Below are 16,667 nucleotides of genomic sequence, written 5' to 3' on the forward strand. Positions count from 1 at the left end.
AAAATATCTCAGATAAAGAGACAACTTTGACACCATCATTATAGTAGAAGTTGATAATGGGATATCTAATGACTCTGTGAGTAGGATTACACTGGAACAGTTTCAGTTGCTGAGCACCACTCAATTTGGACAAGCAGCTAGAGTGAGTAAGGAAGACAACTTGTCCTTTCCAGCCCTGTTCTTCTCAGATGGTCATCCAGGGAGGAGATGCAATTAGATCTGTTACAATATATTATTAATGCATCTCTCAGGAAGAGACCTTTTCCATCTTGTTTAAAGGAAACACTGGTGCAACTGCTTCTTTAAAAGCCCTCCTTGGACTTTTACAACTATATACCAGTACCAATTCTTCCTTTTCTGGGCAGGTTGATCAAGAGGGAAGTTGCCTTACAACTCCAGGTAGTTTTGGATGATATACATTTCCTAGACCAATTTTCAAACCACCTCCAGAGAGGGATATGGAGTTGAGATCACAATGGTCACCTTAGAGGATGATCTTTCCATAAGCATTGGCAGGGGAGGAGTGTGTCCCTGCTGTGCTTTTGAACGTCTCAGGGGCATTCAATACCATTGACCATGGTATTCTTCTGCAACATTCTTAAGGTTTGAGAATCACAGGCACTGTGCTTCAGTGGTTCCAGCCCTATTTCTCAGGCAGGTCCCAGTGGTACTGGAGCTGTTACATGGCATACTACAAAGCACAATTTTATCTCCAATGCTGTTTAACATCAACATGAAATCAATGGGAGAGATCATCTAGTGGCATGGAACAGGGTGCTATCAGTATGCTGATGACACCCAAGTGTACTTCTTTATGCCTTTAATAATAGCAACTAATAAGGACAGTAGTCTCCTCTGAATAAATGCCTGGAGGAAGCAATGGGTTGGATAAGGGGGAAAACCTGAAACTGAATCCAGACAGGATGGTGGGGCTTACTGTCAAGGGTCCTAACCTGGATTTTGAGGTATGTCATCCAATCCTGGATGGGGTTATGCTCCCCATGAAAGACTGCACTCTGAGCTTGGAAGTGCTCCTTGATCCATTATGCCAAATGTCAGTTCAGATAGATATGAAGACCAGGAGTGCCTGTTTTCAGATTTTGCTGCTAAACCAACTGTGCCCCTTCTTAGAATTTGAGGACTTATAGATGGTAGTGCACATGTTGGTAGCCTCAAGGCTGAGCTTCTGCAATGTGCTGTACTTTAGGCTACCTCTGGATTAAGTTTGGAAGCTTCAGTTAATTAAAAAAAAAGGATGCCAGATTGGTTACTGGTACATCTAAGTGACCATATTACACCAATATTAAAAATCAAACCACTGGGTAACAATTCACTTCTGGGAAAAATATATCGTGTTGGTTTAAAACCCTACATGGTTTGGGTCCAAGTTATATTCTCATATAATCCATTTTGTACATTCAGGTCATCTGGGAGACATCTACCCGGATGACATTTTCTTTGGCTATCCTCAGACTGTGGAATGACCTGCCAGAAAAGATCCATCAGCTTAAGAGGCTGTCCGTATTTAAAGTATTTAGTTATTGGTTTTACATGCTCTTTTAACTGATGTTATGTTGTTGAGTTATTTGTTGTTTTTCCCTGCCTCAATCCACAGGGAAAAGCAGGCAAGATATTTATTTATTTATTTATTTATTTATTTATTTATTTATTTATTTATTATTCATTCCCAATTATTTCAATTGCAGTGTATAAGTGTGTATATGACTGAAGCCTAAAATGACCAAAGTTCCTTTGCAAAATTATACTAGAAATAATTCATACCTCTAGATAAAAGCTGGGAAAATTATTTGCTGATTACAACTCCGAGAGTTCCTCTGCTACATATTATTTATTTAAATTATTAACTTCTCATCTTAGCTTTTCCCCTAAAAAAATTCAGAGGTAAAGTTTTTCAGCTTTGCCTGTCCCAAGATATAAACATTCCCCTCTCAACAATTTCTGAGATAAGGTTAGACTGAGAGGGAGTATGTTATCTCTACAAACTGCTTTTAATAATAAATTTTATAGCAGAAAGAGCTGATGAGGAAAAAGGCATGCTGACATATAAGTACTGCTTTTGCATATGGTCAGTAAAATAGGCACTCTGATTCTTTTTTCCTCTGTAAGCAAAATATGTTCACAATTAAAAGTACCATCTAAGCCGAAGAAGCACCTGTCAGAGATAGCGCTGTCCAAGCTTTCCTAAATGCAATTACTTAGCTTTTTCCCCAGACCTGAATAATATTCTTTTTAACTCATTCCATGCTAGACTATATACTACCCAAAAGTAAGAGAAAAAGGGAATAGAAAATACTACAGAAGTGGGAAAGATAACAGGAAAAGTATGCTTTTCCCCTTTAGTTTTGGTGCCTTTTCCCACTATAAAAGTTTCAAATAAGAGCAATTAAGAGTGTTTTCCCCCAAAAAAGGAACAATTTTTTTCACTTTTATCTAAAAAGGTAAATGTAGCATTTTTCCAAAAATATTTAAAACATATTTCTATGTTGGCTTTTTGTATTTATCTAGCGCTATTTTTTACTAGCTGTGAACTTCCCAGCTTTAGGGAGCTTGTAAATAATTCATAATAATGATTTACTTTAAAATGAACAGATAAATATTCCTTTCTGAAGATCTGGAAACTTCTAGTGTGACACCTGAAGAGGCCTACATTGCAAGCTTGATATCTTAACAATTAACAAAGGCCACACAATCACAACTATTCAATATGCATTGTACGTCATGAGCAAATCCCACATGAATGTGAATACAGGGTCATTTTGTCATGATCTACATACATAATGATTGATGATGATGATATTGATAATGATGATTATATTTTTTTATCACCCAAGGACCTCAAAAGAGCATTAATAAGGTTTATTTCTCATCCATTTTATCCTCATAATTGTAGGGATATCTGTTTAGGGCACCATAGTTGCTGCATTTTCCAGACAAAGGGAACAAAGCGACGAACTTCTTGAAGAAAGAGGAAGTGACCTCAACAGATAAGAAGGACTACCTAGGCTAAAGATAGATTCAGAGAGGAGAAACAAAGAGAAGGCGTTACCTAGACACCTTTCTCACTAATCACTTTACACAAGCATTGATGCCTCTTCATTCCTAACAATAACTCTGTAAGGTTAATGAGGAGAAAAAAATTGCAGCATTATGCTTTGCCTGAATCCACTGGGTTGGGCAAGAGTACACCCTCTCTTTTTCTCTCCCCACTGTTGAGTTAATTGAGTGCAAACTACTTGTAGTTTGAACTTAGGCAGGTTACAGACTGCCCTCAAGCAGCCGTTTTCCCGCCACCGCCATTCACTGCGGAGGGAAGCCCCAGCAGCCAGACCGCGAGGCTTCCCGGCACAGCGAAAAAGGAGTGCTGAAATGGCGCTCCTTTTCAAAACGCAGAAGTGGCACCGCGAGGGACGAAGCACGCCCTCGCGACATCACTTCCGCCGTGACGTGTCTGGACGCTATGCGTCCAAGACGTCAAAAAGGCGGCGCCCATGTGGATGGGCGCTATCATTTACGACACGCTCCGTGCATACTATGGAGAAGGGCCGTGAGGAAGGTAAGACCCTTCCTAACCCTAGTACGTGCAGAGCGCGTACTTTATGGCGGTCTGTAACCCGCCTTAGTTTGCATCAACTGAAGCAAGCTGATTATAAAGAGGGGAAATGCAAGGAGGAGAGAAAAACAGGGACATTTCAAAAGCAGCTGAAACAGTGAGAGGACAGAGGACTCCATCAGGACTATCGTTGCCAAATTGGGGCAATGTTGTTAGTGCACTATGTTGGTGTGTGTGGTGCAGGCACTGTGGCAAGGAAGGAAGGAAGGCAGGCATCAGAGAAATAGGCTGTACAGAGCTGATGGATTTTGTCTGCCTTCCCTCACCACTGCTGTGCAACCCTGGAAAAAGTGCAGCCAGTAGTATAGTGCACCAGTAATGGTTCCAATCAGTGTCTGTTTTTATTTCAAAACTGATATAAATTAACAACAACAAAAAATGGAATTAACAGAGAGGCAAATCAAATTATTACAATTAGATTTCATTCTAGCATCAAATTAAAAATAGAAAATGAGTCCCTGGCAAGAATCAAAGGATGCTATATAAAAGCAACCTGTTTCTCAGTTTAGATATTTCTCTCTCACTGATTTGCAAGTGTCATTTTTTACATTGTGGTTCAATTATTTAATCACAATGTTTTATGCTGGATCGGAAGAAAGTAAATAGCATACCTGTATTTATTTGTACCATTTTCAATATTTCTGAAGATGTCAAGTTGAAAACATTTGGAGATTCTTTTATGACTAAGGCAATGTGACCTCTGTATCTTCTTTTAATAGGATAGAATTGCACCTGCAGCAGAGTATCCCATGGCTTGCTGTGTTCTGAACTGTAATGCTTCTAATTTTCTAAGCATTAATCCCTGATCAGCATTTTAATATTCCTGAGTAGCCACTGATCAGGACAGGTGCCTTCTTATTTACTCACAATGCTGAGTAGACCAGTTTTGTCATGCATACCTTCATAAGAAAGAGCCTCAAAGATGAAAAGGTTATTTCAGCTTTAAAAAAACATTCCTTTTTTAAATGTGATTTATTTAAAATTATTGACTAGTATGCATTGAGACATTTATTTACATGATCAATTTATCATCTAGTTTTTAGTTTGTTTTAATTATGTTTTATGCTTTGATATTGTGTTTTAATCTGTCATTTTTTTTAATACTTTCTTAAGGAGGGGAGGGATTATAATGTTTTTAAATTTATATCTTACTCTTGTTATATTTACTGTTGTCAACCGCCCGGATTTGTTCGCCACAGGGTGGTATACAAATAAATATTATTATTATTATTATTATTATTATTATTATTATTAATTTTATTTTGAGACTGTAAGCAGAAGTTGTCAGTTTGAACAAATTCTCAAAGTTCTCTTGCACAATTCTGATGGGTTTGGGGAGGTCCAGAAAATTAGCACCATCCCCTAATCAAAGACTAGCCCAGACTTTGTAATAAGAGCAAAATATAGGGACATTTTCCTGCTTGCTTACAGAAAATTTAGACCCCATCAGCATGTATGGGAAGATGGGAGTTATATCCCTGATGTGATGAACTATGGGTTTAATCTTGAAATCTCACCTGTCATTCCACTATTTAGTCAGCAAGACTGGACATAATTTTGCCTTATCTGTAGAGTTGGTTGCCTGACTCATTAGCCATGGCTTCCTAAATCTCTTTGGTATTACCTCCTCCTCACCAAGAAAAAAGTCCAGATCTTCTGTTTCTTTACACAATAAGTATTATTTGTTCAATCATATCTTCTCATTTATAAATGATTTATAAAAGGACCCACCCCATGTTCCTTAACTAGCATTTTTCCTTTATACAGTATTTTGACAAACAGGCTTCAGTGGTTACAATCATGGACTAGGACTTGAGAGAACTAGGTTCCAATCCCTGTTTGGCCTCTTCACCAAACTATTACCTGTTCACCAAATCACCACAGACAGTTCCACAGCTATGATCCTACAGATAATTCCTCCATGTGATTACAGAGCTTAGAAGAAAAGTCTACATTAGCAACAAGTACAACTTTTCCCCCCTAAACCCTACAGCCACACCAGTGGGGGGTATAACTGGTAAAATGGTAGCTAAGAAAGGAGTTACTGTATTTATTCAAATGTAAGTCAGAAAATGTATCCCTAAAAACTGACTCTTTAATGCTGGGCCAATTTATATACTGATCAATACAGTAATCCTGCTTAGAAAGGTCCTGATAGAAGCACTGCCCTGATGCCCCACTCTCCCTGTCTCAGCAGTGATTTCTGAAAGAGCTGCTGCGGGAGGAGTGTGTGGTGGGTAAAAGAGGTGATTAACCCTCTGAATCCAATGTGAAAACCTTCTCCCCTGATCCTCCTTCTCCTCAGGATCTCTCTGCCCAACAAAACTCATTTCCTTCTGTTTCCTCTCCTTCTCAATCCAATATGAAAACTTTCTCCCTGCATCCTCCTCCTTCTCTTCAGGATCTCTCTGCCCAACAAACCCTATTGCCCTCCACTTCTCTTCCCTTCTCAACCCAATATTATAACCTTATCCTACAGGACCAGGGAAGTGGTGGTCAGGAGAGGACCAGAGATGAAGGAGGGAAGGAAGTGGTGTTTTCCTCTTTAGATATTTTGTTACATGTCTCTAAGTTTTACTGGGGTCAAATCAAAAGCCATGATTTTGGTCCTAAAACCCTCCCTCAACTCATACATGAGGCTGATTTGTACACAAGGCAGATTCCAATAAATATCATTCCACAAGTACAAAAGGGTGAGAAGGAGTTAGAGAGAGAGAGACAGAGAGAGAGAGAGAGAGAGAGAGAGAGAGAGAGAGAGAGCAAGAGCATAGCTAGCCAGCCATTATTTTCATGCAACACGCAGCTGAACTATTGTGGTATAATCTGTATAAAACTGCAGATTTTAGCATATGTTTTATGTTAAGCAATTTTCTATTTTCAGCTGGTAATCCTTTTACATGGTGATGCTGCCATTTTCCCCTTCTCTTGTCATAATATTTATTTTTCTCAAAATTCCATATCCTTTCCTAATCTTTTTTCCTTCCCCTTCTGAGAGTGATGATGAGGGAGGAGGAGAAGGAGAAGCAACAACAACAGATACCAAATAGGCATACTAAACCAAAACTTAAATGCAGAGAGGACCACAGATTTCAAGTGAAGTAAACACTAGAGTAGACAGCAGCTGAAAATAACTCAGGTATATAATTGTTTATTTGCATATGTTAGTATTCTCCAAATAGCCTGTACTATTCAGCAAGTCACATATTCTCAGCCCTCAGAAAACCCTGTGTTAGGTTTGCCTTTGAGTTGACTTAAGTCAGAAATGCCTTCTACACAAACACACACAACAACATCATAGGAAAAAGGTGCTATGTGGTATATGGTATCAGTCAGACACACATATATAAATTATAAATGGAATGGTATGGCCTTCCTTTTTTGTCTTATTTTCAAAGGCACTAGCTGTACAACTATTTTAAATTGCCAGATTATTGCCATGATGAGTGGTGTCTTTTAATATTAAATTATTTTGAACTGTTTTTGCTAAAACATCAGTTCATGAGGGAAATGTTTGTCAGAAGCCAGCTCATTATTTGTCCCATGCATATGTATGCCAAAAAATCCCTAACCCTAATAACACTCTGGAATACTTATTTTTGTACTACTGCTCCCATAATCCCCCCATGCAATGGTGCCTGGTACCTTTCCTCACCACACACCCCAATCTTTGTTCCAAACTTTAAAGGAGTTGTCCAAGGTGCTAAACTTCATCCCCCAAAAGGTTAAACTCTCTGGGTCACCTACAATAAAATCTAGAATGCATTTGCTCCATCTCTGATACTGATGCCATCATAAGCCACTGCCCCAATGGCAATGCTGGGTGGGGGATTCTGGGATTTGTAGTCCACACAATAGCTTTTCACAACTCCAAGCCTATCCTGTTTCACTTGCATGAATGATACTTTGTTATGGGGAAAAATGCTTTGGGATCAAAGTCTTTGCACGCATTAAGTACAAGAGCATTTTTAACAGCTTCAAAATGATATTGGTCCTGTTGATCTCATGCTGTCAGAATGACTGCTTGCTTCATCTGTTAAGCTCTATAGAAAAGTCTTTACATGCAACAGCCCTTCTCGCTTTCTTTCTAAATTAGCAAATATACAACAAACCAGCACTCATGCTTCTCTATTGATGTGGGAATTGGGAAAGTATGCTGAAATATTAGCCTTCTTTCCAAATGTAAAATGCTCCCTAAACTGCCTTGAAAAGAAGGAAGGAGATCCCAGCATACCAATTTACATTCATCACGACAGATTTGCCACTTGATGGGAGATAAATATGAAAAGCCTTGTTTCTTACTAACAGACGTACTTGACACAATCTTAGCATTACTTAGAGGAAATGTTTCTAACACAATCAGTGCTGTGCTGTGCCTTTCCAACAGAACACACACACACACACACACACACACACACACACACACACAATACATGTGGATTACTGCTGAATATATTAAAGTGTTCAGAGCAATGGTTAATTCTCAGTCTTTTCCTAGTACAAATATGCAATGTTATGTGAAATCATCTGGGTTACTGAAATACACAAGCAATGCTTTGTAGCACCTTAAAGTCTAACAAACATATTGCACATGACTAGAGACCACTTCCAGCTTATGCATTTAATGAAATGGGTTGTTGTCCACAAAGGCTAATGCCATGATAAATACATTAACCTAGAGGAACAATTTTAAAAATAATAGTCTTGTGACTTGTTAAAGATGTGGTCTTACTGAAAATTATTTACATTTTTGGTTTCATCCACACTGATAACCAATGTAGTAAATGGATGGCTCAAGGAAATAAATTATAAAGGAAAATGGAGCAGGGGAATCTCATACCTAGCAACCTAGCTCACCATTTAAGGGCCTGTCCGCATGGGCCAAAGTGCCTGTTTCCCCCCATTCTGACAATGTCCTGTTCAGACAACACACAGATCAAACCTTGGTTCTGGTGCCAACAGTCTGGATGACATCTGGCTTATTCAGAACCAGAACCAGTGTTTAACACCCTTAACATGAATTTTAAAAACCTACTTCTTACCCTGGGTCTTCTAGGAAGATCTGGATCCCTCTGTTCCCATGTGGGGCAGCTGTCTGCATCAACATCCCACTGAGCTGACCAGCATTTCTGCCACTATCAGCAGTTTCTTGCCCTGAGGTCAGAATGGGGTACCCAGTCATATGTTCATCACTGGGCACTTGTTCTAAACTCAGAAGTGAGTGACCTGAGGTGGCAGTGAATGCACTATGAGGTTCAGTGGGATGCCCATGCTAACAGCCTCCCCAGTGCATGAATGAAGGATTAAGGGGAGGTTGGGGCGGCCAAGACAGAACCTTCACATATTCAAGCTGTAAGTCTTTTTGCTTAAAGACAGAGAGACATAGGTTGCAGGGCGGGAAGCCTAAGAAAGGAAGAAACAGAACAGACGAGTATGCTCAGTGACCACAGAAGGCAAAGTGGGTGTTATTAATGGGAAACCAAGGAAGAGGGGGAAATGGGATGGAACATCCTGGGAAAAGAGCAGGACTGGCCGGAACTCTCAAGAGCACTCAGTGTCACAAAACTTTTTGGCATGTCACACTTTTAACAGTCATCTATCTATCTATCTATCTATCTATCTATCTATCTAATCAAATGAAATTAGGCAATCTAGATGTAGTGCTTATATGGGAATCTAACTCAAGAGCCTACTGCTGCTGTCAAAGTTTTAATAGATATAAAAGTTTCAAGGAGTGCATGCTGAATCTGAACAACTTTCCACAAACAGTTTCTCAGTTCACATTAAATTAACTTGAAAGGATTACTGATGTATTTGTTCCCCATTTGGTACCATGATTATTGTTTTCAGAGTGTAAGTAACAGAGTTTACTAACAGATGTGGTTTGGCTTAGATTGCTTGCGGACATGTGTCTGTGCTCCAATAATCAAGCCGCTCTTCTGAAATCAATGACAGAGCTTAAAGTACAGTGTCTGTGGATTTTAGCCCCGGGCTGCATGCTGCAAACAGTGCCCATGATGGAATCTGAATCAGTTATTAGCAGAATTGTGAACTGCTGGAGAATGGACAGTAGCACACATTGAAGAGCAAGCTGTCACTGTTACTGGAAATAAGATCTCATTCCTAATGCACATTGGAGTGCCTAACTGGAAGCTGTATCTGTGCCAAAAAAAAGTATGTTTTGTCACAATGTTCCCATTCCCATATTGTTGCTTCTTTCATGTGGAGTATACAGACCATCTACATTTTATGCACATTACAGTAATACACATTTTTTCTGGTTTGATAGTGGGGAGGGTGGAAATTGAACAGGTGATTTATTTTTTTAACATATCCTTTCAGTACACCCTATATAGCATGTAAAACTTGCTCCTATCCCAGGCAGTTGTGCAACAGCAGCTATAAAATAATGGTATGTAAGAAAAGTATGCTAAAATTCAAAAAGCTCTGCTTGGCTCCAAAAGTAAGTATATCTGCCCTCTACATCTTCTAGTTGATGTAAAATTAAACTAATGTTTAGAAGATGATAAGATGTTCCATGGATATTAGGATATTGCTGTAGTAGCAATATTCTGGATCCCATTCTCTTTTCCTTTCCTGCAGCTGCACTCCTGAGGTAAAGAAAATTTTCTGCATTTGCTAAACCAGTGGATGCTGCTCCTTTGGTGGACGGGATGAGAGCAGTTGCCATTGCCAACAAAAACAAACATAGCACTGGCAGATAGTCTGATACCAAGCTTATGCTCTGAGCCATGACTATTAGCACTCTGGCCACAATGGGATTAACCTCCTGGGCTCTAGCAACATTTATATAGAGAAACTGAGAAATTCTGACAGACAACAATGTAAAATGATAAATATTGCCATTGTCATGCAAACATTCTTGAAAGATAATCATATTGAACCAACTGAGTGCTAGTTCTTCCATCTGAGGCCCTTGACTATTCTGCAATTCAGCAAGGAACTAATGCACTCATAAACATGATGAGTCCTTTAATATGGCCAATAAATCTCAGCTTGAGCCACATGGTTCTGGAAGTACAAACATCTGCACAGATGGCAATTAAGAAAATTCAGCTGTGTGCAAAACCCAAGTACTACAACTTAGAGATGTTAATAAGAGGGGAAACAAGAAAGTTCTGAAGTAGCAAAGCATTTTACTAGTCTCAGGAGGATACACACACACACACACACACACACGTATCTCAAAAATATCTAAATTATTTTATTTGCTAAACATCCTAGGAATACCACTGTATCACTGTACTAGTTATACAGAAACAACAGGGTTGTTGTCTTTGCTATGCAACATACGTAAGACAAACTTCATGTATTATTTAAAATGGAGGGGTTTTTTGGCTTATGGAACCATTAAACAGTTTGAAAAGCATTTTTTTTAATTGTCTCCTCTTCTTAACATTTTTTCCCCTCACAATCACTCCAGCCTCTCCCTGTTTCATTCCAGATGTGTTGAATTACAACTCTCCTCAACCCCAGCTAATTGTAGCCCAGCCCACCTGGAGAACACTGGGTTACAGAAAGTTTAAACCTTTATAACTTATGGGTTTTTTTTCAGTAAAAGGAAAGTGCTAATTCTATGAAGCAGTTACAATCATGTAATATTCAACATGTAATGGGAAATGTGGCTTATCATACATGTAGAATCAAGTGGTAAACCAGTGTGAAGCACCACTGGAAAAACAGTAGAATTTCTAATTCAGTAAAGAGAAATTGCTTCCACATAATAACTATGAGGATTTGCTATGATTTTGGATGCACAAACGAAAAGAGAAAAAAAATAGATGGCATTTCTTTAAAGTGGCTTTTAGAAAACTATAAATACGATATTTGTTATACTCAGACTTGAGATAGAAAAGAAAAGTAACTTAACTATTCTGTAAAATTTGAAATCTTAAGTAAATTTTCCAATTCCACCCGAATTCTATAATATACCATAATAATCATTCAGTTAGAATGCAAGACATGGGCACTATCCTTAGTTCTTAAACATGGATATTATGGAGCACAGAAGCTATTCTTAATCCCACCTAAAAAACATATTTTTCTCCACCAAGCCACTTTTTGTTTGACTGTCATTTATTGAAGTCAATGGCAAACACTTTTTATGGTCACGAAGTCTACATTGCAGTAAGTGTGTACAGTATTTCCTTGTCTGGAAAAGTTTATAGTGTTTTAGATTGAAAAGAACTTTGAAAGCTTTTCCAATTTTCCATTGATTACAAATTGAAGACTGTCAACAGCCATTTTCCAGCAAGACTGCAAATCTTTCTCATACTGTAATTTATTTGCATTTTCCCCATTACACTTGCAAGCTCATGAGCTGCCACTTCTATTTTGTCTCATCAAGATTTAGAGCCCTCAAGCAAAAAGCTGAGCTGAGCTGAGTGATTTGGGTTGAAGAAAACCAGATCCGGAAAAGCAAATTAAGAAATCAGTTAGGTTACAACAAGGCAAGTCACATTAAGCCAAGTTATGTTAAGTCAAGGTCAGTCAAGTAAGACATACCTCAATCACAAAGCTGAAGTAAATCAAGGTAATAACAAAACAAGTCAAAGTAAGTCACTGGTTCTGCTGAGCACGGATCACAACTCTGGACAGCTCCCAACATACCCAAGCACAAAACAAGGGAAAGCTGTCTCAGTGCAAAACTGGAATCATCTGAAGCATTAAGAAAGTTGGCAAGAAAAAGGAAACGTTTATAAAAGGGGACTTGCCAGTTCTGCAGCATCAGGCTCCCAATGATCAAGGAACTAGGAGGCAATCAGCCTGAGAGTTTGAGAATGAAAGAAGAGCAATATCCTCCAACCAGGAAGCTATGGACGGTTATGTCAAAGACATAAGGGAAAATGGCATGTGATTTGTCCACCTCTAATCTGCTATGGAGCAATTATGGGATCCAGATGAAGGGAACAGGACCATTTCATGGAACACATCAAGTCATTTCAGGCCCACTTTTATAAACCAATAGGACTAAGTCAAAATAAAAACATGAATACCTCCACAAGAGTCATTGCAATTTTGGAAAATGGATTAATCAAATGGTATAGTTTGCCTTGAGGGTGGGGTGCACTTTATAGTAGTGTTGAAAAGATCTGTGTATGTTGGTTTTATTTTTAAGGTTATTTATGGATTTTTTAAATATATATTTTTTTAAAAAATGAAAATGAAAATGTGGTGCAGTCATACAACGTTAACTCTTTCTACACATAATTCTTGTATAGTTAATTTTGAAATCATTATCGTTCAAAGGACATTTGTTTGTTTAGAGTTTCTGATACATTTTAAATTTCAATGCATAATTGTTTTAACTTTTTCAATTGTTTAATTGGTTTTCAAATTTTATGTTTATACATTTTAATGGTTTTGTATTTTTATAAAAATTGTATTGTTTTAAACTTGCTTTGTGCCGCCTTGAATCCCTACACTGAGAGAAAGGTGGGATATAAGTAAATAACAGCAACAACTTTGGCCACCATATTAAAACTACACTAGGAAAACCCTAGAATTAGACTCCTAGGAGGTCCATTGACATACTTACTCTATGTCTCTCCCAAGATTATGAAAAAACCAGGGTCACATCATTACTTGTTGATCTGAAAATGGATTTTCTACAGCTGTTGATGTCCTAGTCTTGCTATAAAAATACTGAGAGAGCAGCAGGGGAGAGATACAGCTATGTCACACATTACAGCCACCACAGGGATGCAGATCCCCATGGTAACCATAAGCTCAGAGAATGGCAGGGTCCTAACCATCCCACTCAGGAGAACTCTTCCGCTTGTCGTAATAAATTAGTAACTGCTTATCTACAGCACTAGTGCTGAAATGAAAAATCAGATGGAAAGGGAGAAGAAAGTCTTCATTTTGATAAATGACTGAACAGAACAGTTTTACAGTCCTGACAACAGTTAAAAATAAATTATAAGGGAGTATACATACCCGCTGCTTTTCAGGATCCACATAGCGAATACCAAAGTAGTCTTTTTCTAGCAAACTGTAGTGATTGCAAACATGATCTATGAGAAATTGACCTTTGGTCTCTCTCTGAAAAGAAAAAAAAATGCAGGATATATAGTAAATCTGTATATTCATTTTATATGCATTCTGTTTGTTTACTATAGTACACAATTCTTAAAATTTTAACAATATCTACTATACACTCATTTTGTTGACTCATAAAAATATTTAGTTAAAAATATACTTTTTGATTTCAAGAAATACCACCTCCTTTTACAATTGCCTACGTTATATTTTGGGTAGGTACAGAATTTAGCAATGGCATGCTAACTTTCCAATTGTTTCCATTTTTACAGCCTACCAAAAGGAAGATTGATAAAATAAAATAAAATGTTGAAAACAAGGTGAATTTGGAAAGTGTAGGTAAAATTATTAGCACTTGCTCCCTCAGCACCATGCCCCATATTTGGGCACTTACAATTTTGCCATGGAGATACATTGGCAAGAGGGTAAACAGTCCCACAACTTACTGGGGACCCATTTTCAGTTTGAGCCAGAAAGGCAAGTAGCAACAGGTGTCATTTCAGCTGCTACAATGGGGTTTCTCTGCCCCAAGCACCTACATGTTTTGTTGCACATTGGGACTAGGCATGAAAAATTAGACAATCAGGAATTGCCTAGTTAGCTGGAGAACGTTACTCCTAGATGGAGCCAGGGACTTCATACCAGTCTGCTTCATAAGCATATAAAGAGTACTGAGGAGTGCCACTAAGGTATTTATTGTTGGAGCATCTTCCCACCCTTCCTTCCTTAGCCTAGACCTTAGGTGGCGAGCCTATGGCACGTGTGCCCTCTCTGGATCATGAAGCCTTTTTTTAGGACACGCAGAGAGATGAGAGGGCAGGGGAAGATTAGGAACAGGTGCATGCCTGTTCCTACTCTTCCCCTGCCCTCCCATTTCTCCACATGCCCTCTCTGGAGACACCTAAAGGCCTAGGAGGAGGGGGAAGAGGTGTGTGCCCGTTCCTCCTCTTCCCACCACCCTCCTGTGCCTTTACCTGTCTCCAGGGAGGCAACTAAAGGCACAGGAGGGCAGAGGAACAGGTGCATGCCTGTCTCTAGGGAGGCAGCTGAAGGCCTGGGAGGGCAATGTGAAGAGGAGGAACAGGTACACGGAGGTCCCACCTCCTAGAAGTCCTGTCCTCCAGAGGTCCCGACTCCCAGCACCAGGTAACACCCGGTGCAGGAACATCTTTGAGTTTGGGCACTCAGTCTCTAAAACGTTAGCCATCACTGCCCTAGACATTGTTTTAAAGTGCTACTTCATGCTTGGGTTTCATATCACAACTTGGGCAGCTGTGGCACGGATTGAAATCTGGTTGATGGAAGATAGGACTAGCGTCTCCATCAGATCAAGTTTTTTGGTGGGATCTCCTTACGGGACCTTGTGTAGTATAGGCAAACATGGGCCATGCCCACCTGGGGAATAGCAGGGTCTGTCTCAGTCCCAAGTGGCAGGACAACCATACAGCAACTTTTATCCAAGGGGAACCCTACATCTGTCATTCCATGTTCTCCCAAGAGGAGGATTTGGATGGAATAATTCTCTGTCAGTTATCAGGTGTGTTGGCCAGTCTCTGGATCCATGCTAGGCCATGCTGTAACCGATAATGTTGTAGTCTTTGAATGAATGAATTGTTTTCTGTTTTTAATAAACGGGGCCTCTCATCTAGCCACTGAGCCTGAAGACATCCAAAGAGTAAAAGACTTTATTCACAGAGGAATCCTAATTGGAAAAGAATAAACTGGAACTAAAACGGGATCTTGAAGCTATCTGGTTCCAAAACCTCTAGGCCTGTGAATTTGCAGAGACGTTGCAATGTAATAACTGATGTCTACAATAACTGACCAGTTTTGCATATGAATGCATTCGCCTTCAATCATTACTGAGGCCAAGTTTCAAAGATGTATAATAGCTTGATTGTGGTGAAATTAGTTCAGGAGGCCGATCCAGATATATTTCTAGGTGGCTTCCAATCAGCTATGAGTGTCTCCTCTTTCAAATCCCTTTCTATGCAATTATATGAAAATGGCTTTATGTTGTTCATCAGTGCTACATATTTCTAACCACACAGATAGATCTGTCTCTATGGGTCTAGTTGACAGGTCTCTCATGTGTTAGAGAAGCTGTGGCAAAGAGAACTCTTTAGTACATATGTGCCTCCATTTCCCCAGCTTTTTGGGAATACAAATATGGGCCCTCTTAAGATAATAAAGCAGCTGTGACATATTATTATGGCTGTCTATGTTTGTATGGGGGAAATGAGAGTTTATTCCATATGGACCTCATCTCATTATTATTTCCTGTGGAGTATTTGGAGCTTCCCAAGACCTGAAAAATCTAAATCGTCTCTGTATAAAAGACTGGCTAGAGCAGCATGTAGACAATACAGTTACTAGGGGGGAAATGGCTTATAAACTAGAAGCAGACAAAAGGATAAAATAGATAATATTTTTCATGTGTTTGGTACTTGCTTGTCATCAATATCATCAAAATAATAATAATAATAATCTGTCACCATATGGCCTACCAGCACAACACACGAAGTGCTGATAGAGTGCTCTTTAGGTTTTGCCTTCATCTCAAATTGTGAATTTAAATTTAGAAATAATCCTTAATACCTCTGTAGATACTCCAGACTATAGCTGTCCACCTTTTACCTGTCACCCTACTCCTCCTCTCTTACTTTCTTTGTTATCTCTGCCTCTTTATTTGTATTGCATTGTATAGCTGAAAAGAACACAATAAGCAAAGAGAAGGGGGAAGTGCCTACATGGCTGACATTTCTTTATCACCTCTGTTTAGTTGTATATTAAATGTTAGAAATAGATGTGCACTGATCTTTGGCAGCTTAAAGAGCCATACCAATTAAATATTTGGATAAAGGACAGGGGATACAACTAGCTTTACAGCAAAAACCTTAGATGGAAAAAATACCCAAAAACAGACACACAGTTTGTACTTCCTTTTGTCAAGTAAACTGGCTGTATATATTGTCAT

The 16,667-nt window shown here is 38.9% G+C and overlaps 1 protein-coding gene across 2 annotated transcripts in view; it reads right to left on the reverse strand.

Moving 5' to 3' along the window:
- FRMD3 (FERM domain containing 3) overlaps positions 1–16,667 on the reverse strand; it is a 144,915-nt gene that overhangs the window by 60,578 nt on the left and 67,670 nt on the right. For both annotated transcript variants that reach the window (XM_042453259.1, XM_042453258.1), the window contains exon 2: positions 13,589–13,693. In XM_042453259.1, the coding sequence (XP_042309193.1) occupies positions 13,589–13,693 (105 nt within the window). The remainder of the gene's footprint in view (positions 1–13,588; positions 13,694–16,667) is intronic.

This window comes from Sceloporus undulatus, chromosome 2 (assembly GCF_019175285.1).
Source record: "Sceloporus undulatus isolate JIND9_A2432 ecotype Alabama chromosome 2, SceUnd_v1.1, whole genome shotgun sequence".
Lineage (NCBI taxonomy): Eukaryota > Metazoa > Chordata > Lepidosauria > Squamata > Phrynosomatidae > Sceloporus > Sceloporus undulatus.